General features: G+C 48.4%; 1 protein-coding gene across 1 annotated transcript; it reads left to right on the top strand.

The window, feature by feature from the left end:
* The first annotated feature begins 2,949 nt into the window (after window positions 1-2,949).
* dhx58 (DEXH (Asp-Glu-X-His) box polypeptide 58) lies at window positions 2,950-19,342 on the top strand. Its single transcript, XM_028819903.2, has 14 exons — window positions 2,950-3,263; window positions 6,265-6,394; window positions 8,498-8,678; window positions 8,767-8,971; window positions 9,363-9,553; window positions 10,464-10,580; window positions 10,807-10,933; window positions 11,344-11,535; window positions 11,725-11,981; window positions 13,882-14,031; window positions 14,109-14,270; window positions 14,362-14,552; window positions 14,657-14,750; window positions 18,203-19,342. The coding sequence occupies exons 3-14, from the start codon at window positions 8,511-8,513 to the stop codon at window positions 18,386-18,388; spliced, it is 2,040 nt and encodes a 679-aa protein (XP_028675736.1). The 5' UTR covers window positions 2,950-3,263; window positions 6,265-6,394; window positions 8,498-8,510; the 3' UTR covers window positions 18,389-19,342.
* The last annotated feature ends 6,668 nt before the right edge of the window (window positions 19,343-26,010 follow it).

The following is a 26,010-nucleotide window of genomic DNA, read 5'->3' as shown; positions in this document are numbered from 1 at the left end:
TTTTCGAAAACCACAAATTCCGCCAAGTTTCCCAAACTCAGTTTGGGAAATATCCCCCAGGGACATTCACTTTCTCCAAAAAGACTAGTGTGGCAATTGTTTGCTCTCAGGACATTCCCTTGGTGACATTGTGGGCAACAACACATTCCTGGTTTTCCATAACCCTCCCTCCTAAGATGTCTCTGAATTGTTTAGCTGTGCTTACTCTGTCTATTCCTGGGCCAGTGTGCTGCAGGGACAATCCTGGACTGTCCACATCTCCAAATTCGATAAGCTGGGTAAGCAAAATGAACGTCACTTGGATTTCCTCCCGATGTTGAGTGGCTGAATGGACCTGCTGAAGAGATGGCGTCAAGATAATTCATATTGATAGACGAACAAACACAAAAATGAAGAGATGGTCAGCATTGCTGGGGGACCATCCTCCCGAATTCAAACCCCAATCAGACTTTGGGTTTGTGCTAAAAAGCAAATTCTAATTGATGATCGTGGTTTTTGAAATGGGGCAGATTCTCCTGACAATCTTCTTGTTGACTGCTACCTCAGTTCTTTTTCTGCTTCTCCCGTTAGGGGTCACCACTGAGAATCATCTTCCATATCTTTCTGTCCTTGTCATCTTGTTCTGTTAACCCCCATCCACCTGCATGTCCTCTGTCACCACATCCATAAACCTCCTCTTAGGCCTTCCTCTTCTCCTCTTGCCTGTCAGCTCTATCCTTAGTACCCTTCTCTCAATATACCCAGCATCTCTCCTCTGCACTTGTCACGTTTACTTATTTGACTGACGTATTTATCCCAGATGACTTATAACATTTATTTCTTTTGGAGCACAGGTAGGTTAAGTGACTTGCTCAGGGTCACACAGTGGTTTCAGTAGTGGGATTTGAACCCTCAACCTCAGGTTTTTGAGTCCAAAGCCTTAACCGCTACGCCACATTGCCATGCTGCAGGGAGTCACCTGCCTGACTTCATTGTCTCCACCTCTAGATGTTGGCTGCCTGCACACAGTTAGGCAATCCAGTGCCACCAGCAACTGGGCACACTAGTTGTCACCAAGTCCCGCATATTGGCTTTGGCCTGCATATGGACAAGTCGGTATCACCGCCACCACCACCTTCTGGTTGCAGGTCATCTCTATGCACTGGACAAGCCAGGATCATGATGTCCTGACCATTGGTTATCTCTACACATTTCATCAAACCAGTGCTACCACCTCCTAGACGTTGGCTTTCTGCACATAGCTGGATGAAACAGTGCCACCCTTTCATGGACACAGGCCATTTGAATGGACTGGACAAGCCAATACAACCACCACCTGGCCATTGCTTTTTTGTACAAAGTGGAACAAACCAGGGCTGTCACTCCTGGATGTTGGCTGCCTGCACACAGCTGAGTGACAAGGTGCTGCCATCCCCTGAACATTAGTTGTTTGTATACAATTGAACAAAACCAGTGCCACCACTCCTGGAGAACTGAGCAGGAGTGACCATCCACACACACACAGCTATATGACAAGATGCTGACACCTCCTAGTCATCGGTTGTCTACACAGTTGAACAAACCAGTGCCACCACTCCTGGATGCTGGCCATCCACTCACGGCTAGGTGACAAGGTGTTACATTCTCCTGGATGTTGTTCATCTGGTGCTGCCATCTAGTGGATGTTGGCTGTCCACACACACAGCTAAATGACAAAGTGCTGCCACTTCCTGGGCATCGACTGTCTGTGCACAGTTGAACAAACCAGTCCCAACACTCCTGGATGTTGGATACCCACACACAGCTGGGTGACAAGGTGCTTCAATCCCATGGCCATTAGTTGTTTGTACACAATTGAGCAAAGCAGTGCAACCATTCTTGGATGTTTACCATCCCCACACAGTCGGGTGGCAAGGCACTGCCAACTCCTGGCTATCAGTTGTCTACACAGTTGAACAAATGAGTGCCACCACTCCTGGATGATGGCCGTCCACACACAGCTGGGTGACTAAGTGCTGCCACATCCTGGATTTTGGTCATCCACACACAGAGCTATACGACAAGGTGCTGCCACCTCCTGGCCATCAGTTGTCTACACAGTTGAACAAACCAGTGTTATCACTCCTGGATGATGGCTGTCCACACACAGCTGGGTGACAAGGTGCTGCCACCTCCTTGACACTGGGCTTCTGTACAAAGCTGACACATCTGGATGATTGCCTGTAAGTGCACTTGAAATTGTGTGCTGAAGAATTGTGTACTTTTTGATATAGCGCCTTTTACTTTTGAATAATGCTCTGTTCTTTTACAGTTTTGTAAGTGCAGCGCCCTCCAGTAGTTAGGTTGATTGAACTTACGTGCCTGGCCGTTTCTGGCCTGTTTCTTCACAAAGTGGAAACTCCACATTCTCAGTCGCAGGGAAATTTTGAAGGTCCTCGCCACAGAGCTCATGAACAGGCAGTACCACCTAAGTCTGTGATGGCCGGCCCCCCATTTTGTAAAGCTGATTTTTTCCATTACAGGTTCTTGAAGACCCTTGTGATGCCATCCTTGGGTGAGTGCCAGGCAGCCATAGGCGTGTATTTTAGTGACTGAACTGGAAGTGGTGATGGTGGGGGTGTGCAAATCATACCACTTGTACTCTGTGGGAAGGGTCTTGGACTTCTGTCTAGGGTCAGCTGTCCAGTCTTCAGCTTGCTTAGCATTTTACCCCCCCCCCCCTTATATTTTCTTTCCCCAATTACTTATTTTACATTGTGTGAGCGAAGAAGGCGGCCCCCTTAAGAGTTGGCTTTGAGCCTGGAGTCACCCTGGCGTGCTGTGGGTGCACTAGCACCGGTGACAAGTCAGACACCCGCCTGTTCCAGTGACCGTCACTGAAGTTGAGCTTAACCACCAAAGCTGACCTAACACCACCCCCCAAACACACACACACACACCTCTTGCTGGGGTCTTGTTGATTGTCTGGTAGGCCGGTTTATCCTGTTGAGCTGCTGCTCTTCCTGACCGAGAAATGGAAAGCAGTGATGTGTCTGGGGCTTTCCTGAATGCCCCATTCTGTTGTCCTTCACAGTACTCCCTGCCCAAGGCAGAGGCCCCCACCCGCCTCACGCTGGCTCAAAGCTGCTGCTGTCTTTCAGTTTCGATTTTGTTCTCGTCAGGGTGGTTGTGTATAAAAGGCCTGCGTGCAGACAGGAGACACCAGAGCTGAGAGGGCTTGACATCAGAGAGAGACTGAGACCACTGCTATTAAGGAGTGTGACTTCAGCCACCTGTGCCAGCAGGTAAGAAAAGGAAGGGGGCAATCTGAGCTGAACTTGTAGGGGTCCTGGACTGCCAGCCGTTTGTTGATGAATGCGTTTAGAGCTAATCGGAGCAGAGCAGTCATCTATGGGGGGCTTTGAACCTGAAAGTCTGAGTGGGTTCAGGTGAAAGGTGTGGGCTTTATATCTTAGATAAATCGAAAAGGCACTATATGGTTAATAGGTAGGGAAGGTGCTGCAGTATATAATGAAAAGGGAGGGATGGCGCTATATGATAGATGGATATATAAATACAATGGATAGAGGGATAGGGAAGGTGCTATATAATAGAGAGAGCACTGTACAATAAATACATGGATAGGGAATAGATAGTGCCTTCTCTATCTAATAGACAAACAGATGGATAGATAGGGAAAGCATTTTATAATGGATGGGGAAGACACTATGTAACAGAAGTAAAGATAGGAAAGTCCCTTTATAATTGAGAGTGATGGATAGATGAGGAAGCAACTATATAATAGACAAGGATACATAAACTTTAATGCCACTGTATAATAGATAGATGGATAGGGAAGGCACTATATAATAGAGAGAGCTCTTTACAATACATGGATAGGGATGGTAATATACAATAGGTAGTTAGATAAGGAAGGCACCATGTAACAGAGATGTATAGATAGGTAGGAAAGTCACTATATAATTGAGTGATTGATAGTGAGGGAAGCAACTATATAATAGAGAGAGGGATAGAGAAAGCACTATATAATAAACAAGCAGATGGATAGATAGGGAAGGAACTTTATAATGGATGGGGAAGACACTATAAAACAGTGATGTATAGATAGGAAAGTCACTATATAATATTATATAATGTCAATTTCCCCTTGGGATTAATAAAGTCTATCTATCTATCTATCTATCTATCTATCTATCTATCTATCTATCTATTATGTAGTGCCTTTCACATCTATCTATCTATCTATCTATCTATCTATCTATCTATCTATCTATCTATCTATCTATCTATCTATCTATCTATCTATCTATCTATCTATCTATCTAATATAGTGCCCTATCTATCTAATAGGTAGGTAGGTAGGAAAGGCAAAATATAATAGAGTGACTGATAGTTAGGGAAGCAACTATATAATTGAGAGATGCATACATAGACTTGAATGTCACAATATAATAGATTGATGGATAGGAAAGGCACATGTATAATAGAGAGAGCACTGTATACAGTAATACACAGATTGAGATGGTACTATGTAATAGGTTTGTAGATAGTATCTTCCCTATCTATCTATCTATCTATCTATCTATCTATCTATCTATCTATCTAACAGAGACGTGTAAAGATCAGAAAGTCACTATACAGTAAATGGACAGGGAAGGCACTATATAATAGAGAGGTATTTACAGATAGGGATGTCACAATATAATAGATGGATAGGTAAGGAACGACGTAATGAATAGGCAGATGTATAGAGAAGGCACTAAATAACAGAGACCTGAATAGATGCTGAAGCCACTATAGAACAGACAGACGTTTAAGGCACTGTGTGACAGATACCGTACAGAGTTAGTCAAAGGCCCATACAATAGGTGGATGGCGATTGCGCCACATCATAGACACTTTATTTGTCCCAGAAGATCAGTGACCTGGATGTCATATCACAAGATCAGACTGGTACTGACACCTCATTACCCCATTATCTCGGCATCAGAGGGGCATTAATTAGATGACAAGCCTTCTGACTGACCAAAAAAATGTGAGTAAATCTGTAGGCAGCAAATATCCCGGGGGTCTTCCTAAAATCGAATTGAGCGTGATATCCGTCAAATTCCTAGCAGTAGAGAAGTGTTATTGAATCCTCATGTCCACACAAGGAGGTATCAGGTGGGCATTGTGTCACAAGCCAGGCCCCCTGTGTCTCAGCACTCTTCTTAATGACCTATAGGATTGAAGCAGAGTTGGACCCAACAAGTCTCTGGGGCTGGGGGCTTCTAAAAACCAATTTGGAGAGGGTACTCTGGCACTTTAAAACTGGAGGTGTTCTCATGCATCTTCATACTGTACCTGTTAAAGGTGGGCATTGTGACCAGAATGGAAGATCCTGTATTGTCGACCTTAATAATACCACTAGGATAAGGACAAATCTGCACCTCATGAGAGTCTCTGGGGGCTTCCTAAATTTAAAATTAGAAGTGTGAGCTCTCATTTTGTTTGTTTTGACGTTTTACCAACCTCTCCTGCTGCCCCAACCCCCCATTGTTAGTTTGATCAATGGATGGGTAGGTCACAGCACCCCCATCTTCTTCCAGAGCAGTGTAAGGCCAGACGGAGTCACTGCAAGCATTGGGCACAAGGCAGAAAGAACACCTGGCCAGGGTGCCAACCCATCATTTGGACACTGTGACCAACGTACCATAAATCTTAGGATTAACAGTAAGCTGGCTTTCCAAAATGCCCAAGAATATTTCGGAGGTGGCATAGTGGCCGATGTGTTTCTCACTAGAGCCTAGTCTGACAGTCTAAACCTGCACTGCTTATTGAAGATGTCAACTGCTATTCCAGTTAACTGCCCAAGATGGCTTAGTGGCACAGCAGTTAAGGGTTTCTAGCACATTGGGGACCTGGGCTTCCTGTCTGTGGAGCTGGCATGTTCTCCCAGATCACAGGTCACATTACCTGGTGTCTCCACACACTGACCCAGTACAATGGTGACTCTGACGGGTCTGGCCTCCCTTCCAGGGTTGGCTCTTGTATGTTCCATCAATTTTTTTCAAATACGTGCCTTTGTGTAAACCTGGCTAGTATTGCCAGTCCATTGTGGGCACCTCACAAATTTAGAGTAATTGAGGTGTGCAAGGAGCCTGAAGAATCGGGACACGCCGTAACTCCACTGGGACTGTCGTCCTCACTATAGTGCCACCCCTAAGTAATAACAGAGCTGAATAAATAGACAATAAGACTATCATCTGAAAGTGAGGATCACAGTACACACCATGTGACTTACAGACGAGGCGGAGCTTCCACTTGGATTTGCATATTGAGAGCCGAGCACCACAGAGCTAAAGGAGACTTGGCCAGGAGAGGAGCAGCAGCAGCAGGACACTGAGAGGAGGACAGCTTGTGTGTCATCGAGCGGGTAAGTCGCATGCTTTGTGACATCAATTATTCTGGTAGATGAATGAATATTAAATATGCAAATGATTATAAATAATGAAAATAGTTCCCTAAGGATTTTCGACCAGTTGCTCTCATGTCCTGTTTTATGGAGGCAGGTCCTGAAGTGGCTCTGACCCCAGCTTACGGACCCTCTGCAGGTGTGGAGGAAGTTCTGATTTATACTCTCCACAAAGCCCTTTCCCAAAGCTGGCACCATGGTCTTCGATTTCTCCAGCCACTTTAACACCATCACGCCTCACAGGGTCAGGAACGAGCCAAGGTCCATGCATCTTGATGACCCCCCCAGTCTCCAACATCATGAATTACATTACATTAGGTTGTCCCGGCTTTTTACAGAAGTTCAGTGAAACATCTGACTTGGCGGTCCCAGCCCCAGTAAGGCGGTATATGGGTGTTTTGTGATTGGTTTGATGGAGCGCATCCCCCCCCCCATTGCATTTCCTTATATCTTTCTGCTTAATGATTTATCGGCTGGTGTGTCCCAGAGAGGATGTGCAGCATTGTTCATAATGGTCATCAGTTTTGAGTTTTCTAGTCAGCCTTTTCTCCACTACCATCTCCGGCGGGTTCAGGGGGCATCCCATAGCTGAGCCTGCCTTCTTAATCAGCCCATTTGTTTGGTGGTCCTCTCTCTCTTACGTCATGTTACCAGCACACCACACACTGATTGATGGTAACGGGACATGTAAAGGCTGTCACTACCCACATTAAAGGAGAATGGGCTCCTAAGGAAAGAGAACCTGCTCTGACATTGCTCAGCCCGTCATTAATGTGGATCCCCAAATACTGGTAGGTAGTAGTGCACCACCTCTGCATCCACGTCCTGAATGGAGACCAGACATGGAGAGACTCTGGTGCTGTGAAAGTCAATCATCAGTTCTTTGGTTTTGCTGATGTTGAGTTGCAGACATTTCTCAAAGTTCTCTCTCTGATTGCAATCCCCCTTATCAGTACCCCCCTAATAAGTGCAAAATGGTCTTTGAGTGATCTGGCCTGCTGTTACATTTAAGGTCTGAGGTGTACAGGGTGAATTGACAAGCAGGCAGGCCTATTCCTTGTGGTGCTCACACAGTCCTTGAATCTCACACACTGTGGTCAGCTGGTCCATCATCAGGACCCCACAGGCTCGTCCAACTCTCACTTATCTCTGAGAGGACCCCCCCCCCCCCCCCCCCCCAACAGGGATGGCTGGATGGTGTTGAAGGCGCTGGAAAAATCCAAAAAAACAGAATCCACCCAGTGCAACCAGCTTTGTCCAGCAGACAGATCATTGCATCATCCACTCCAGGCTTTGTCCAATTGGCAAACTACAGTGGGCCCAGGTGGTCTTCCTCGAGAGGACCAGCCTCTCAGACATCTTCATTATGTGAGACACGAGTGCCACCGGGCTCTAAGTCATTAGGTTGATTACCTGAGACACGAGTGCCACCGGGCTCTAAGTCATTAGGTTGATTACCTGATCCACAGATGCCAATTTTTTTTTTGAGGCTCAAGGGTGGTCTGTTAGAGATGGTGGTGTGTAACACTGGGGCACCTCAAGGAATTAACCTGCCCCCCCCCCCCCCCCCCTTCATGTTTGCCCACTACACACCAGACTTCCAGTATAATACTAGACCTTGCCATCCTAGGCTACAGTAATAATGGAGATGAGTCGGAGTACAGGGGGCCGGTGGAGGACCACCTCAGCATCACCAAGACATAAGAGTTGGTGGTGGACTTCCAGCAAGTTAAGGAGCCCCTGAGCCCAGTCCTCATCCATGGGGAGGGCATGAAAGTGGTACAGAACTCACTCGGGGTCCATTATGAACCGCAAACTGGATGAACCTGATGGCACCATGGCACAACATAAGATGGTCCAGAGAAGACCCCACTTCCTGACAAGACTCTGGTCTCTTGATGTGTGCGGCAAACTGCTGGAAATGTTTGATTGGTCCGTTGTAGCCAGTGTGTTTGATCTAAGTGGTGGTCTCCTGGGGGCGCAGGTTAAGTTTGGGTGATGCAGAATGCCTGAGCGGACTTGTCCCCCCAAACACAGGGGTGTCACATCATTTCTCTTGTTCAGTTACAGCCCCGAGATGAATCTGTACCAGTACCAGCAGGAAGTGATCCAGCCAGCACTGGAGGGCAGGAACATCATCATCTGGCTGCCAACGGGCGGAGGGAAGACGAGGGCCGCCGTCTATGTGGCGAAGCATCACTTGGAGACGAAACCGCAGGCCAAAGTGGCTGTGCTGGTCAACAAGGTGCACTCACCGTTCATGTCATTCCATCACGGGCAACGTCCCCGGTCAAGTCTCCCCGCTCAATTGCTCCTCTCTGTCCATCCGTTAGGTCCATCTGGTCGACCAGCACTACAACAAAGAGTTCAGCCCATTCCTGGCCAGGAACTACCGTATCGCCCACATCAGTGGGGACAGCGAGGAGAAGGAGTTCTTCGCCAAGGTCGTGCAGGACAGCGACATCATCATCTGCACGGCGCAGATCCTCGAGAACGCCCTCAAGAACCCCGATGAGATGAAGCACGTGGAGCTCACAGGTGAGCTGAGGATTCCCGTCTTGGGTTTGAGGAGCGGGCATTTGGTGGGAGGGTTGTGGCAGGGAGGTGCTTGAGGCAACCCACCCGATCATCACACTTCCTGTTGGCATCAATTACAGAGCCAGTCCTGGCCTGACAATTGTGCAGTAGGCACTGCTGCTTGGCATCAGTTGGGCACCTTGCCACCCTACCAATATGCAGCAGCTTGGGCATTACCCCATCTAAGGGATTTCCTTTATCCCTCATTTGGCTGCCCACCTCACTGTGTGCCCATTTAACAGGATGTTAGTCTGTAGAGATTTCTGGGTAGCCAAAGTAGGCCATCGGTGATGAGGACTTCAAATCTAAAGCCACCTCATAGTGATGAGGGTCTCGCTGTTTCCCTTATTAGACTTCACGTTGCTCATCATCGACGAGTGCCACCACACCCACAAGGACGCCGTCTACAACAAGATCATGGAGCGCTACGTGGAGATGAAGCTGCAGCTCGGCGGGCCCCTCCCACAAGTGCTGGGTCTCACCGCTTCCCCGGGGACTGGCGGTGCCAAGAACGCTAAAGGTGCCAAGGAGCACATCTTACAGGTGGGCAGCCTACTGATTATGGGAGATGGGAGAACTACTACAGTGCCATGCTTGTTGGACCCACACTGGGGTTTGGTGGGGCCCCCTTAATGTCCAAACCTTAAAAGAGATCTCTATCCTTGGATATACAGTGGACCTCTATCCTCCATCTTTACCCTCTTGCCAAAGGAGTACCACCCAAAAGATCACAAGGATCCTAATAAGTTCAATTAATCTATGCCAACATGTTGAGGGTATTGTAATGCCGTTTTTGTCCGAATGGTGCCCATAGACTTCCCATTGAGTCCAATTATTTTGCTTTGCCACTGGGGAGGGGCTTCATCACCACCAAGTTTTATAAGTTTTTAATTTTTCAGACCAAAGGGCACAGAGAATGTTGATAGGGGGTCTGGTTAAGAGGGCATGAGGTTGGCATTCCCACTTTTTGCCAATGATGTTCAGCACTTAAAGCAGCAAATCAATGATCTGAGTGACCAGGCTGGGGTAGAGGTCACCTGCAGTGCCCTCTGGAGGCTGGCATAAAGGTCACCTCCTCCAAACTTGAATTTGTGTCTACCAATAGGAGTCAGTTTGTGCCCTTCAGACACAGAGTTCAGGAATCCTAGAAGACTGACCGATAGATAGATAGATAGATAGATAGATAGATAGATAGATAGATAGATACTTTATTAATCCCAATGGGAAATTCACAGCTGTGAATTCAGAGCTGTGTTGGCATCTTTGTGCTCCTATATCCACAGCCATCTCCTGGCATAAGAAAGCTAAATAACAGTGTGGCTGATGCCAATGTTAGCTACTTGGCATTATAAATTAAGCTTATGGAAAATCCATTAATTGTACAGAGCTGTCTATTGTCAGAGGAGTGTTTAGGAGTGGCACAGTTGCCATTTATCTTTGCCATTTGTTGCAGATCTGTGCCAACCTCGATGCCTGGGCAATAATGTCCGTCAAAGAGCATTCCGAGGAGCTGGAGCAGAAGGTCCCGAAGCCAAGAAAGCAGTTTGACATCCCTGAAGACAGACCCCAGGTATGTGCTTTCCTCAGTTGTTACATGCCAATGCCCCAACATGGCACCATATCACACCTGCTACTTGGTGCCCAGATCCTTTTATTATTGGGTTTTTATCAGTTTTGTCTCCTGCACCCTCACTGGTTCAGCTTTTCAAGAATGTCACCCCCATGTGGCCATCATGGGCAACTGTACCTAATACAACTTTGCTGATTCTTTTGTTGTGTGTGTGGCATCTGCACAGGACCCCTTTGGAGAGAAGGTTAAGGAGATGATGCGAGAGATTCATGCCTTCATGGACTACGAGGACATCTCTCAAAACTTCGGGACCCAGGACTACGAGCAGGCAGTTGTTCTACTGGAGAAGGAAGGTGAGTACCTAAACGTTTACTAAACAGGCTTCTGTGGGGTCCAGACAGTGCGAGTGCCAGGTGCCATGGGGTTTCTAAACTGGCCTGCCCCTTCCTATGCCATGTCTTTTACTACCAGCTGCCCTTAAAGCAGTTCTGAGCAGCCAGAAGTGCCACCCACGAGGCACCTGATTGGAGGGATTTGACTCCCAGGAAGGTGGAGTCAGCACTCTCTCTTGCTCAGGGGGCGGGGTTGGCTGTTAAATTATGCAAATGAATTTCTGCCACTGCCATCTCTAGGTAAGCCCATTTTGTCCCAGCCACATACTGCAATTCCTTCATTAGCAGGCAGGAGGGTCACCAATGATCAGGGTTACCTGGTGGTCTGCAGCCGACTTTATTATGATGTTCAAACCTCCCTCCTTTTTCAGGTACCATTGATTGTAACCGGCGGGTACGCCACTGTGCCCTTTACCTCCGCAAGTACAATGATGCATTGCTCATCAACGACGCGGTGCGCATGATCGATGCCTTCAACTCTCTGGACGACTTCCACAGTGGGCAGCGGGCGAGACATCTGGACCTCGACCAGACTGACCACTTCCTGTTAGAGCTCTTTGAAGGTGAGCACCCCCTACAGGACAGGCGGTTTTATTCTTCTGCCCCAGCCTGTTCAAACTCTTAATAGATGGATAGATACTTTATTAATCCCAAGGGGAAATTCACAATGTCCACCATCTGGGCCCTCAAGGCGACTTTGCCGTCTTCTCATACTCGCCGGTGGGCTTTCACGCCTTTTCATGTTTCTGCAGACAAGAAGAACAATTTGAGGAGAGTGGCAAACATCCCAGATTATGAAAACCCCAAACTAAAGAAACTGGAAAAAACCCTGCTGGAGCAGTTTCAGAACTCCACCATGTCCCGTGGCATCCTGTTTACCAAAACCCGCAGGAGTGCCCATTCCCTCAACCAGTGGGTGAAAACCAACAGGCTGCTGCAAGACGCGGGGATCAAAGCCTCCATTTTGACCGGAGCTGGCATCAGCAACCAGGCACCTCACATGACCCAGGTAATGAACCTACCATACTTACGGCGCCCCCTAGGGGTTGGTATCATTTGACATTAAGTTGACTTTTGGCAGGAAGAAGAGCCCCCTGGTGGACATTCTGCTGAGTAACAACACATTTTGTATTACTGCCTTATAACTGGTCCTGCACTGCCCCCTGGTGGTCATTCTGCTTAGTGCTTGTGTTAGTAAATTCAGTTTCAGCAGGACACCCTAAACTGAGCAAGCATCACTCACTAAGCCAGCCATGTGATGCAGGTAATGGACGTGAGGGCAGCTAGCCATGTCATCACCCTACATGCAGCGCCCCCTAGAGGCCATTCTAATTGGGGCCGACTCTAAACTTTACTTTTCTCTTGACTTGGAGCAGCGAGCAGCACCCAGCCCTATTTGCTGACCTCCTGCTTTAGTGACAACACATAATGTCAGACAGTCAGTCATTTGCAAACTCACTTAGCACTGAAGAGGGTTGTGTGGGGTCTTCTGGAGCCTATTCCAACTAGAAAGGCAGGAACAAACTCTGGACAGAGCGCCAGTCCATCGTGGGGTGATCTCACACACACACATGCACACACAAAGGCCGATTTTAGGATCGCCAATTCACCAAACCCACATGTCTTTGGACAGCGGGAGGAAACCCACACAGACACAGGGAGAACATGCAAACTCCACATTGGAAGGAACTGGGACGTGAACCCACGCTACCACCATGCCACCCACCACATAATGTGAGCACTGGTATTTGACGTGCAGCACCCTCTGGTGGCAGCCTTCAGTAACTAAACTGTCCATATAATAAAGGTAATGGACATGCCTGCTAGTAAATTTATAACCCCACATGCAGCTCCCCCAAGAGGCCATTCTGACTGGGTCTTCATCAGTAGCCATCTATTTAGCTGACTCACAACAGCAAGCAGAGCCCCCTGGAGGCCATTCAACTAAATTACAACACATGCAGTATAGTGAGAAAATGGCTTCATAATTTCACCTGCTGCACCTTCTTGACGCCGTCCTAAACCGGGCAGCGCCCCCTGGTGGTCATTCTGCTCAGTACCAGCAACACCAACAACATATAATGCAAATAAGTTATTATTTAAATTTCATTATTTGCCAGATGCCTTTCTCCAAGGTGACTTAGGTGAGACACAATTGGTGACATTTCTTTAGTTTTCCTGGCCCTATTGTAGCACAGGCAGGTGAAGTGTCTTCCTCAGGGTCGCACAGTTTCTGTCAGCAGCAGAATTTGAATTCACAACGTCAGGGTTTGATGTGAAAGTCCTAAGCACTACGCCACACTGCCTGCCAGCAGTTCTGAAATTTCACATACAGCGCCCTCTATGGGCAGGCTTCAGTAGCTAGATCACTCCTATGATGCAGGTCAGAGACTAGGGGTCAAAGAGCCACTTTGTACCCTCCACATGCAGCACCCCCTCGATTTTTGTATCTCATCAGACAGCAAAGAGCCCTTTAAATCCCCTAAGCAGCACCCCCTGCTGGTGTTTCCGATTATAGTTTACCTCACTAAGAAAAGGCAAAATGCAGAATTAGTTCCTGGTTTCCTAAGTATGCGCCCCCTGCTGGTCATTCTGATTAGCGTCCACTTAATTTAATGCTTTGAATATAAGACAAAAGGCAGCAAACCAGTCTGTGAGTTTGCATGTGAGCGCCATCTAGTGGCTGGCTGCAGTAACAAGTCATTCACATTCTGCAGTCAACAGACACTGGTGGGTAGCTTCATAACTCACATGCAGTGTCCCCTTAAGGACATTGTGACTGGGGTCCACATCAGAAACTTTATATTCAGTAAGTAGGGCCCCCTGGTGGTCACTCTGACTACATACAGCTCCAGTATGAGCAAACCACGTGGTAACCTAATGCCCATTCTCTTCTGTCTCCTGGTCAGTCTCAGCAGCAGGAGGTCATTCGAAGATTCCGTTCTGGCGACCTGAACCTTCTGATTTCAACAAGTGTCGCCGAGGAGGGTCTGGACATCCCAGAATGCAATCTGGTGGTTCGGTACGGACTACTCACCAATGAGATCGCCATGAAGCAGGTGAGGGTGACAGAGTGACACTCGCCCTAAGTGTGCCCTCCAGAGCCCCCTCTCAGCCCTTCTTTCCTGTTCAATAGGCCAAGGGCCGCGCCCGCGCAGAGGACAGCGTCTACTCCGTGGTGGCCAACCGAAACGGGCGCGAGCTGCAGCGCGAGAACACCAACGAGTACCTGGACAAACTGACCGAGGAGGTGGTGGCCGAGATCCAGGACATGTCCCCGCGGGACTACCACCTGGAGGTGAGCTGAGTGAGCTGCGGTCGCGGGGTGGCGCTGCTGCGCTGGCAGAAGGGGAGACCTTAACGACACCCACTCACTTGTCCCTCTACAGATTCGGGAATTGCAGAAGAAAGCCATCATGAAGCGCAGGATGACTGAGGAGAAAGAGGAGGCAAAGAGGAACACGCACCGCCCGGAGGTCATCAGGCTCTACTGCAGGCGCTGCTCAACTGCGGTGTGCCACGGCAGCGACATGCGGGTGATCGAGGGCTCGCTGCACGTCAACATCAATCCGGACTTTGAGTGAGTGGACCCTGCAGGCGCGAGGCGCTTTGAAGGATGGGCTGCACCGCTAGTAGAGTCCTGATCGGCGACGGCTGACGTCCGCAATGTCGTCTTTATTTTAGGATTTACTTCACCCTGGGCACGAAGGTCATCCTGGAAAAGAAGTTCGAGGACTGGGAGCCGGGCTGTTCCATCAGCTGCAGCAACTGCGGCCAGGTGAGCCACGCACGATCTCTGCCGGTCCGTTCAAGTTGGGTGGGTCAATGATTTTTCCTTATCTTATATTAAAATAATGGAATTCCTAGTAGCATCCCACGGTAATTTGGGTGGGTTTGGAATCCTGTGACTACTCCCTTGTTGCTGAGCGCTGATGGAATATGCGACAGATAATTGGAAATGCTTAGAGCCCACGTCATACTGCACACTTCTGCTTGGAGGGGACGTCAGGTTTGACAACCGCTGGGCTTGTCACTGGATCCAGTCAAAGTATACTACGGTATTTGAAATCACTAGTGGATGTCAAATTACACGACCTCCCAGCACACATTCACACTTCCAAAGCATGAACTAGCCCCCCACCACCCCACCAAACCTATTCTCCCTGATAACCAATAACGTGCTGCCGGCGCTGTATGAAGGATTTACAGGTTCAGCTGCAATCTGCGCCCTGCTATCCTCTTTAATAAAACCCCTGTGTGCGTCCATGTGTCTTCTGGTGAAGTGCGCATGCGCGGGGCACTCTTCAACGCATATTACGGACAAGGCGGAAGTACAGGGAAGGGCGGAATGAGTGGCAGAGTCACCAGCCTCTAGCAGATGCTTCAAAGGCCGCCAGACGCGTGACACAAGACAGAGAGGGCGGGACCTATAAAATTTCGCGCGGCCGATCCAATCGGATTTCGGTAAATGAGGTAAGACCTAAAACATAACGCACGAAAAATCCAGTCGGGTACTGAGAATGCGGAGACCAGCTTCCTCATTCTGAGGATGTCAGATTTGCGATTAAGAAGCTTGGCCGGGTAAAGTGTCAGTCGTTGAAGGGGTTTTCCTAAATATACGAATTTTCATGATATTACAATAGGATGACTCTTAAAAGCAGATTTATTTTCGCGCACATAAAATCCGTTGCTGAGCAATAGATCTATTGAAGAAGAGGAAAATGAGCGTCAGAAAAATGCCAAAAGAGCAAAGAGAGCAAGTCTTACTGCGGATGAACGAAAATCACTGCGTCAGCAACAAGCTAAAATAAAGAGAGGCCCGATAAGAGATCTTCAAACAGACGCAACACATCAATCAACACCCACAGAGGAGAGGATACATGTAATATTAATTATAGTTACTGTATTGTCATATACGTTTCTGTTTAATTTTTATTATTATTTTACTTTAGGCTTCTTGCAAAAATATTAAGCTCCCTTGCCATTTAATATAGACTGTACCTACTAATGTTTATGCACTACAGTACTGTTATAGCGCCCGTTATTGTAACAGGCTTAATGACTAGTGGGATATAAAACACAAGACATCGGACAGACGAGCTTCTCTTCTGCTTGTGAGGTCCAAAGCCATCATTCCTCCTCACTGAATTCTATGGATTGTATTTTCCGATATGCACTCATTGGTTGTCAGCTCCTGCGGTGGGTTGGCACCCTGCCCGGGATTGGTTCCTGCCTTGTGCCCTGTGTTGGCTGGGATTGGCTCCAGCAGACCCCCGTGGCCCTGGGATTCAGCGGGTTGGAAAATGGATGGATGGTTGTCAGCTCTTAGGCACACAGAGCCGAGGCCCCCCCCCCCCCCCCCCCCCCCCCACTACCACTAAAGACAAAACCAAACCCGTGTGGGTTGGGGGGGGTGGGGGGGGGTTTGGTCAAGTCGCAGGCTCGATCAGTACGACACACTATACGAATAGGGGTCTCCGACTCTCTAAAATTCTGTAAATGAAGGCTACCACCGACAATTGCTGGAAAAGTCCATTCACGTGGCAGTCGATAGACCGGAATATTCTCGAGCTTTACTGTCCAGCAACCCAGTTTTAGCTTCATTAGTTTATTGACGACACCCAAATGGGGGTGTGGGGTCCCCCACCTTAGTAAAACGAGCACAAATTCCCTGCTTCCTACACATCACCTGACTGTTCACTTGCTGCCTAATATAGCCCACCCGACTGGTAACACTGGAACGAGGTAACCAATGTCATGTTGTGGGTGATTAATATTGGTAAGCCCCCCCTCATCCATTACACTCCACCCCTGATACTTTTCTCTATCCATATACGTGATTAATATCAGTAAGACCCCTGACTTTTCTGTCTATCATATCCGACATAGCCCCTGATTAATGTTATGCCACATATGTAAGACATGCGCAGAACCCCGGGGGAGACCCCCTGCTCTTTGATTTTATCTACACGTACGACAGGCACGAAAATTCAAAGGGGGGGGTTGCACTTCAATTTTTATATCTGCAAGAAAAGGGCTCGAACTGGATTATGGGGGGGGGGGGGGGTCCAATCCTTGTAATAGTCCAGAATAAGGATAAAAAACTAGGAATGGAATGTTTAGCCCCCTAAAGTCACGGCTCCCTCTGAAATGTGAACTGGGGGGGTCGGGGGGGGTGACTCGTCATCACACAGATGGGTGACCACAACACTGGCAAAGACCAAATATGGCTGTAGGGTCATATAAGTGGGTGACTAGCAAATGGGGCAGTGGTACAGAAGTGGGCATCTACTGGCATGTTACTGAGGGGCATAGGGGATGGGGCACAGCAATATTGTGGGGGTTAAAATCACAAATTCACGATTAGTGGTGTATGATTAGGAATGCAGAGAACGGGCTACACCAACATGGGGGTCCAGGGGGTCGAGGACTGAGAGGCAGGGCAGTGGCATAGAACTGGCACATCAGGGAAACAGGGCTCAGAGAAATTTGGGGGAAATGGTGGTGAAAGTTTCAAGTGGGTATCTGCTGACGTGTAACTTATGGGGGGTGGGGGTGGGGGGGGGGGACTGGTGCAGTGACGTGAGGGCAAAGGTTCAAGTGGGAGTCCACTGGTGTGGAGATGGGATACAGTCATGGAGGGGGGGGGGGGTTGAGACCAGCAGGTGGGGTTCACCAAGGGGAGGACATACTGGTGGTAGACTGGGACTAGACTTAGTGATACGGGGTAGGGGGGGGGGGTTGGGTGTTGGCAGCTCATTGGTAGGTTTGAGGACTGCACATTAAAAAAGACCTGATTTGGTCAAAGGCTGAGTTGGAAATTTTGGGGTGTAGGGGGGAGGAGACTGGGACAGTAAGGGGAGGTCCAGCTAAACTGGTCAGCTGGTTAAGGTCAGCAGGTCACCAGAATTTAGGGCTCGGCTTTCAAACTGGACTTGCAGTGGACCAGATGTGGAGAGATCAAAGGCTGAACTGGGCGGCTTTACGCTTTAAACCAGTGAGCCCACCAGACAGCCTGGGCTTATGAGTGTCCGACTGGGCATCCTGGGGACAGAACTTGGGTAGGCGCAGAAGGTCAGAGTAGCAGCCTGCTGTCTTCCGAGCAGTCCACCTAGCATAAAAAAGACCAAAGGACATTTTACTGGTGGCAGATGGGGTGTCACATGACCCGCTGTGGGCATTTTTGGGGTTGGGCTTTGATGTTTGTCTTTCTCTCCTTCCCTCACCCAGGATTGGGGTTACCAGGTGATTTATAAAGCGGTCACCCTGCCTATGCTGTCCATCAAAAACTTTGGCATCGAGACCCCGAGTGGCAATCGTTCCCCTAAAAAATGGAAAGACGTCACCTTCCCCATGGAGGAATTCAACTACATCGAGTACTGCATGATGAAGTTTGGGGACTTGGGCTTTGACTGAAGCCCACCAGCCAACTCTGCTGCCCACCTTTAGTGCTTTGCTTTCTCTTTCTTTCCCCCCTCTGGCCAGTCCAGTTGCAAGTCACGTCCAAAAGGAGAGATGGCTGGAACGGTGGGAGAGCCAGGGGGCCAGCCAGTGGGTGCTGTTAGGCTGGCACTGGCATGTGGTATGGCGCAGTCGTTGAGGCTTTGGACTTCAAACCATGAGGTGGTGGGTTCAAATTCCACTAGTGACGCTGTGTGACCCTGAGCAAGACACTTCACCAAGCTGTGCTACAAATAGAAATGTCACCAATTATTCAAATGTTGTAAGTCACCTTGTCTAAAAGTATCAGCCTAATAATAAGGCACAGGGACCAGCTGGGCACAGGGGCAGTCCAGCTATTGTTAAGACCACCAAGAATCTCCAGTTGGGCTGACCTGCCCCTCCACCCATAACTGATTCAGACTTGAGAATGTACGGTTTAGTAAGCAGCCCTACAAGCACAATCTGTGTATTCATTTATTAATTTTTTGCTTCAGCCCGTGATAATGGATGGCTCAGCACAAGGTGTTTCAGCTTCATATAGTGCCTTGCAGTTCCTCAGCTTCATCCTGCATGTGAACAGTTTCTTAGTCCTAATACCCGAACTGAAATTGAAAGGGGAGGAGGAAGGCGCCTCTCATTCATAAAGGCTCCGCCTCAACCAGAACCTCAGCGACGGCAGAACTTTACAGTCGACTGGCATTTCATTTTCACATAAAAAACTTGGGGAGCATCTAAATGAATTGCATTTCTGTTTCCAACCACTAGATGGGAGTATAATGCTGCTCTAGAGAGACTAAAACAGTTGAGCCGTCCCACTTTATGACGCTACTGTCTCTGATTGGACGCTCTCTCTGTCAGTCTTCGTTGTCTTGCACTTTACTAACTTGACTTAATAAACTGCTGCAGCTCCGCAGCATTTCCATTTCACTTTGCATTGGATTTTTTTTGTTGTTCCTGTCCGCTCAGATCTATTTCTTCGTGCCAGCAGATCTTTCGCTAGCAGGGCCTGTCACTAAAACTGTCATTTTAAAGGGGGGTGGTGGCTGATTGATACATTGTATATAGTTCCTTTCACACTAAAGTCTATCCCCCCAGGTTCTTTGAGTTAATACTTTCCTTAAAACATATTGATTGTCCAAAGTCCAGTCAGAGTGATGCCCATGCCAGGTCTGACCATCTTCAGTCTTTCTCCATACAGCCCCCTAGTGCTTGTTCTGGGTACAGCACACCCATTAAAGTGTGTACCTGTGCTCATTTTGGTTACTGCTGTGGAGGTTTACCCCTTCGTGGACATGGCAGACTCTGTTGGTGACCGCCGTGTCAAATGGATTTGCCTACTTTGAAGTTTTGCATCAGCATGTCCCTTTGATTGCCACTAGAGTGTCCTACAGGCAGCAATGAGAGCCACATCTCCTTCACGGGGAGAAAATAGCTGGAAGTTGGAGCCAACCGGCCAAGATGTTTGCCTCTCCATGTTGCCCATTTTTAGCCATCTGTGACTAATGTGGCTGAATTCCCTGGCAGTTTCACAAGAAGGGCCAAATCCCCTCAGGTGGTCTTCACTTACCTGTTTGTACCCACCAAATGGGAATCCACAAATGGATCAACTTTATTGATGTGCCGAAGAAGTGCTGTATTAAGTGGCCACTAGGTGGCAGCATGGAGAAGGCTGATCCTGTTAATGCTATGCGAGAGAACTGAGAGCTGGCAGCTCTGATTGGCTGAGTGTGCTGACCCGAACAAGCAGTGATCTCTGATTGGCTGAGTGTGCTGACCTGAACAGGCAGTGAGCTCTGATTGGCTGTACCTGTTCAGGTGTCCCCATCTGCTATAAAGTGAGCTCTGATTGGCTGATGGCTCAAAAAGGTCTTTAACTAACTGAACTTAAAGATTTTCAGGGTCTGCAGTGGAGGAAGAGAAAGAAGAAGTGGTGGCGCCCTCCACAGGCCTACATGTGTATAACCCAGCCCTGCTACTCGGTCTGCACTGGCTGTGTGTCCTGCTTGTTATGGGCACTGATCTGAATCATGCCAGGTCTGGATGGTCAGTTCTTGCCAGTCTTGATTTGCTCTGCTGGGTGGTTTTTGGGCCTACAGGTGCTGCTGAACCCCTGCCTCTCTCATGGCAGTCCTGGTGCTGATTAGAACTGACTGGGGACACTGCCCATGATGTCAGCTCCAGGTGTCCGCCAGTCTGATACCCCCAGACTTGTGCCAGGCTACACCAGAAAGAAGGAGGTCGTCAACGTCAAGTTTGGTGGCCTCAGTTAGCTGGTTTGGGCTCAGTGGCACTGGACTGGTCATTTGGAGCCCTGCTGCCCTCACGGCCACTGTGCTGGTCTACTGGATCTGCTGGACTCTGCCATCCTCGTCCCAGTCATACTGTACTGTGGGGATACTGGGTATACTGGCTGTCGATGTACTGGGATAGTCATTACTGGTTATACTTGGCCTGATGCACCCATTCTGAATTTACTGGGTACTGCTGTACTGGTGCTGGCAGTGCTGAACCTGTCACTACTGGTTATACTGGAACATGTTGCACTGGCTCTGGTTACACTGGTTCTCTTTGTCCTGAATCTTTCATTACTGACTATACTGGACATCTCATTGCTAATTCTACTGGGCTAGGCAGTACTGGTTCTACTTCTGGGGATCTGCCATTACTGGCTCACTCTGTGACCTGCTGCACACTGGTTCATTTTGTTCCCTACCTGGTGTTACTGGTTATACTGGGCCAGGCTGTACTGGTTCTTGTTACTCTTCTCTGGTTCTGAATTTACTGGGCTATTCATTACTGGTTATACTGGGCCCAGATGGTACTAGTTCTGGTGTTGCTGAACCTATCATAGCCAGTTGGGTGTGGAGGAAATGGGCATGTCATTACTGGTTTTACTGGGCCATCATGCACTGGTTCTGTTTGTGTTAAACCTTTAATTACTGGCCATGCTGTACTGGTTCTGTTTGGACTGGACCTGTCATTACTGGTTACACTGGGCCCTGCAGTACTGGTTGAAGAAAGTATGGAACCTTCACTACTGGTTATACTGGGCCTTCTTGCACTGGGTCCATTTGGACTGAACCTTTCATTACTGGTTATACTGGGCTCTGCTGTCCTAGTTCTTTTTATACTGGACCTGTCATTATGGTTTATACTGGGCCTGATGCACTGGTTCTGAATTTACTGGGCCAGTTATTACAGGTTACACCAGGGCCCTGTTATACTGGTTCTGCTTGTGTTGGGTTTTTCATTACTGGTTATACTGGGCTATACAGTATTGGTTTTATTTCTACTGGACCTGTCATTACTGGTTTTACTGGGCTCCACTGCAATGATCCAGTTTACATTGGAATTGTCACTACTGGTTAGACTGGACTCTACTGTAATGGTTCTACTTGTGCTGGGTCTTTTATTACTGGTTATACTGGGCCTGACTGTACTGGTTTCATTTCTACTAGACCCGTCATTACTGGTTACACTGGGCCCTGCTATACTGGTTTTGTTTCTTTGGGCCTTTTATTACTGGTTATACTGCACCTGACTGTACTGCTTTTACAGTATTTCTACTGGAACTGTCATTACTGGTTACACTGGGCCCTGCTGCACTGGTTCTGTATCTACTGGACCTGTCATTACTGGTTAGACTGGACTCTGCTGTACTGGTTGAAGAAAGTATAGAACCTTCACTACTGGTTATACTGGGCCTTCTTGCACTGGGTCCATTTGGACTGAACCTTTCATTACTGGTTATACTGGGCTCTGCTGTCCTAGTTCTTTTTATACTGGACCTGTCATTATGGTTTATACTGGGCCTGATGCACTGGTTCTGAATTTACTGGGCCAGTTATTACTGGTTACACCAGGGCCCTGCTATACTGGTTCTGCTTGTGTTGGGTTTTTCATTACTGGTTATACTGGGCTATACAGTATTGGTTTTATTTCTACTGGACCTGTCATTACTGGTTTTACTGGGCTCCACTGCACTGATCCAGTTTACATTGGAATTGTCACTACTGGTTAGACTGGACTCTACTGTAATGGTTCTACTTGTGCTGGGCATTTTATTACTGGTTATACTGCACTTGACTGTACTGGTTTTACAGTATTTCTACTGGAACTGTCATTACTGGTTACACTGGGCTCTGCTGCACTGGTTCTATATCTACTGAACCTGTCATTGCTGGTTAGACTGGACTCTGCTGTACTGGTTGTGCTTGTACTGGCTCTTTCATTACTGGTTACACTGGGCCCTGCTGCACTGGTTTTGTTTCTACTGGACAGGTCATTGCTGGTTATACTGGGTCCTGCTGTACTGGTTGTCCTTGTACTGGTTCTTTCATTACTGGTTACACTGGCCTCTGCTGTACAGGCTCTTTCACTACTGGTTATACTGGGCCAGTTCTACCGGACCGCTCGTAACTGGTTTCACTGCAGTTGGACCCCAGTAGTCCCATCTTCAGGTTTTTCAATTCCTGGTCCCCCAGTTCCTTTGCCCTCATTGATGCCAAGCTCGTGTTCCGCCGTTTATTTCTTCACCCCTCGATGTCCTCTTTAATTTCGTTTCGCTCGTGTGGCCCTAATGGCGAATCCCAGATGAAGCTGGGGGGACGCTGCCGAGTCCCCAGGTGGCCACATCGCCCTCCCTCAGGTGACACTCGTCTTCAGCCGTCACCCAGAAAGCCAGCTCTGCACACGAGGCCTGCCTCCTCCTCCTCCTCCATCTCCGGCTCTAATCCGCACGTCAGATTGGAGGGCGGATTAAAATGGCGAGCGCGGAACGTGAGAAGTAGGACGGACAAGTCAAAGCGCCGGAAGGCTCGTGGGGGATGTCATGGCCGTCTCCGTTGTGGACATCACAGTGTTTGCTTCAGTGGTTGGTTTCTCAGCCAAGGGCAAGGCCTTCAGATTGAAGAAAAATAAAAATAAAAACCAAATAAAAGGCCGGCCTGCAAGTGCAGTGGAATCATTCGAGGAGTTACCGCCTGTGACCAGCAGGTGGCGCCACCGTGTCACACGCGAGCTCTTCAGGGAGTTCATTCCAAGTGTTTCACTTTGACAAATGTCCCGTCTCCACCCCCCCACCCCATGAAGCCCACCACAAACCACAGCCCCCCCCCCCCACCAGGTGTGACGCTTCGTCTCTCGTGTGTCTGAGCTTTGAAAGCAGGAGCACACGGCGTGTCGCCATTCTGCCTGGCACGGCGAGATCACTCAGCTGTTTTGGAGGTGTCAGCGATTTCATTTTTATAAATTAGCACTTTGTGTCGAGGAGAGACGTCCAAAGCGACGTGATGGCAGGCTAGGCTGTGTTCATTTGTGTTTGATGGGACTCACGTTGTAACACTGCATCCAGTGGCCCCAAAAGAGTGTATCTGATAACCCAGCCGTCCGGACCACCAAAAATAATGGTGGGGGGGAAGTTAAGTATCAGGACACTTGGGGCTGACCAGATCAGGCACCCAAAAGATGAGACAAACACTTAGGAAGGGTATAAAGTTTATAAGCCAGCAGCAAACACGTGACAGATCTTAGAGGTGCAGATTTCGGGACTCCACAGAACCGAGCTGAGCGTGCAGGCCTCCCAGGATCAGCCACTCGGTGCTTGGTGTGCATCTGCTGGCCTCTCCGATCAGGCAGAGTCAGACACCTGTTTGGTTTCACTGCTCACCACCCATATTAGAAAGTGAGAAACCTAAGACGTTTGACATTCAGGCCTTCCACGTCTTACAGAGTCAGGCTCCTGTGTGGGAGCAGATCACATACTGTATGTACTTACAGCATCCGACTCCTATTTAGTAGATCTGCCTGCCTCCCTAATTCACATCCAATTCAATTTTAGTGTGATGTCACTGCTGCCCTCCACCCATATACAAAATCGGAAACCTAAGACGTTTCAAGTTCAGGTCTCCCACTTCTTAGAGAGTCAGGCTCCTGTATGGTAGCAGATCTCTTGTGTGCTTACAGGACCAGACACCTAGGTGGTAGATCTGCTGGCCTCCTCGTTCACATCCAGTCAGACTTCAATATGGTGTCACTGCTGCCCTTCACCCGTACCAGAAATCAGGAGCCTAAGAAGTTCAAAACTCAGGCCACCGATGTCTTGCAGAGTCAGGCTCCCGTGTGGGAGCAGATCCATAGTCAGACTCCTCGCTAGCAGATCTCCCCAATCACATCCAGGCAGACTTCAGTTTGGTGTCACTGGTGCCCTCCACCCATACAGGGGAATCAGAAAAAAAAAGAAGTTTGACATTCAGGCCTCCCACATCTTACAGGGTCAATGTCCTGTGTGGAAGCAGATCACATATGTAGTTACAGGGTCTGACTCCTAGATAGTAGATCTCAATGGCTCCCCATTCATATCCAGTCAGACTTCAGTATGGTGCCACCGCTCCCCTTCACCTTTACCAGAATCCTAAGAAGTTCAAAATGCAGCCCTCCAACTTCTTTGAGAGTCAGGCTCCTGTATGGTAGCAGATCTCTTGTGTGCTTCCATAGTCAGACTCCTAGGTTATAGATCTCCTCATTCACACCCAGGGAGACCTCAGTTTGGTGTCGCTGCTGCCCTCCATCCATACTGGAAATCAGAAACCTAAGAAGTTTGAAATTCAGGCCTCCCACTTCTTTCAGAGTCGGGCTCCTATGTGGTAGCAGATCTCCTATGTGTGTACTGGATCAGACTCCTAGATTGTAGATCTGTTGGCCTCCCCATTCAGATCCAGGCAGACTTCAGTATGATGTCGCTGCTCTCCTTCATCCGTACCAGAAATCAGGAACCTAAGAAGATCAGCACTCAGCCCTTCAATGTCTTACAGAGTCGGGCTCCAGTATGGTGTCAGATCTCCCGTGTGCTTCCATAGTCAGACTCCTAGGTTATAGATCTCCTCATTCACACCCAGGGAGACCTCAGTTTGGTGTCGCTGCTGCCCTCCATCCATACTGGAAATTAGGAACCTAAGAAGTTTGAAATTCAGGCCTCCCACTTCTTACAGAGTCAGGATCCTGTGTAGTAGCAGATCACATACTGTATGTAGTTACAGGATCAGACTCCTAGATAGTAGATCTTCCTGCCTCCCTATTCACATCTAATCAAATTTTAGTGTGATGTCACTGCTGCCCTCCACCCATATAGAAAATCGGAAACCTAAGATGTTTCAAATTCAGGCCTCCCACTTCTTAGAAAGTCAGGCTCCTATGTGGGAGCAGATCACATGTGTGCTTACAGGATCAGACTCCTAGAGTGTAGATCTCAATGCCTCCCCATTCACATCCAGTCAGACTTCAATATGATGCCACTGCTGCCCTTCACCCATACAGGAAATCATAAAAATGAGAAGTTCAAAATGCATGCCTCCCACTTCTTACAGAGTCAGGATCCTGTGTGGGAGCAGATCACATATGTAGTTACAGGATCAGACTCCTAGATAGTAGATCTCAATGCCTCCAGAAATCAGGAGCCTAAGAAGTTCAAAACTCAGCCCACTGATGTCTTGCAGAGTCAGGCTCCCGTGTGGGAGCAGATCCATAGTCAGACTCCTTGCTAGCAGATCTCCCCAATCACATCCAGCCAGACTTCAGTTTGGTGTCGCTGCTGCCCT

The sequence above is a fragment of the Erpetoichthys calabaricus genome, chromosome 14 (genome assembly GCF_900747795.2).
Source record: "Erpetoichthys calabaricus chromosome 14, fErpCal1.3, whole genome shotgun sequence".
NCBI classification, from domain to species: Eukaryota; Metazoa; Chordata; class Cladistia; order Polypteriformes; family Polypteridae; genus Erpetoichthys; species Erpetoichthys calabaricus.
This window is presented reverse-complemented; position numbering and strand designations above follow the sequence as displayed.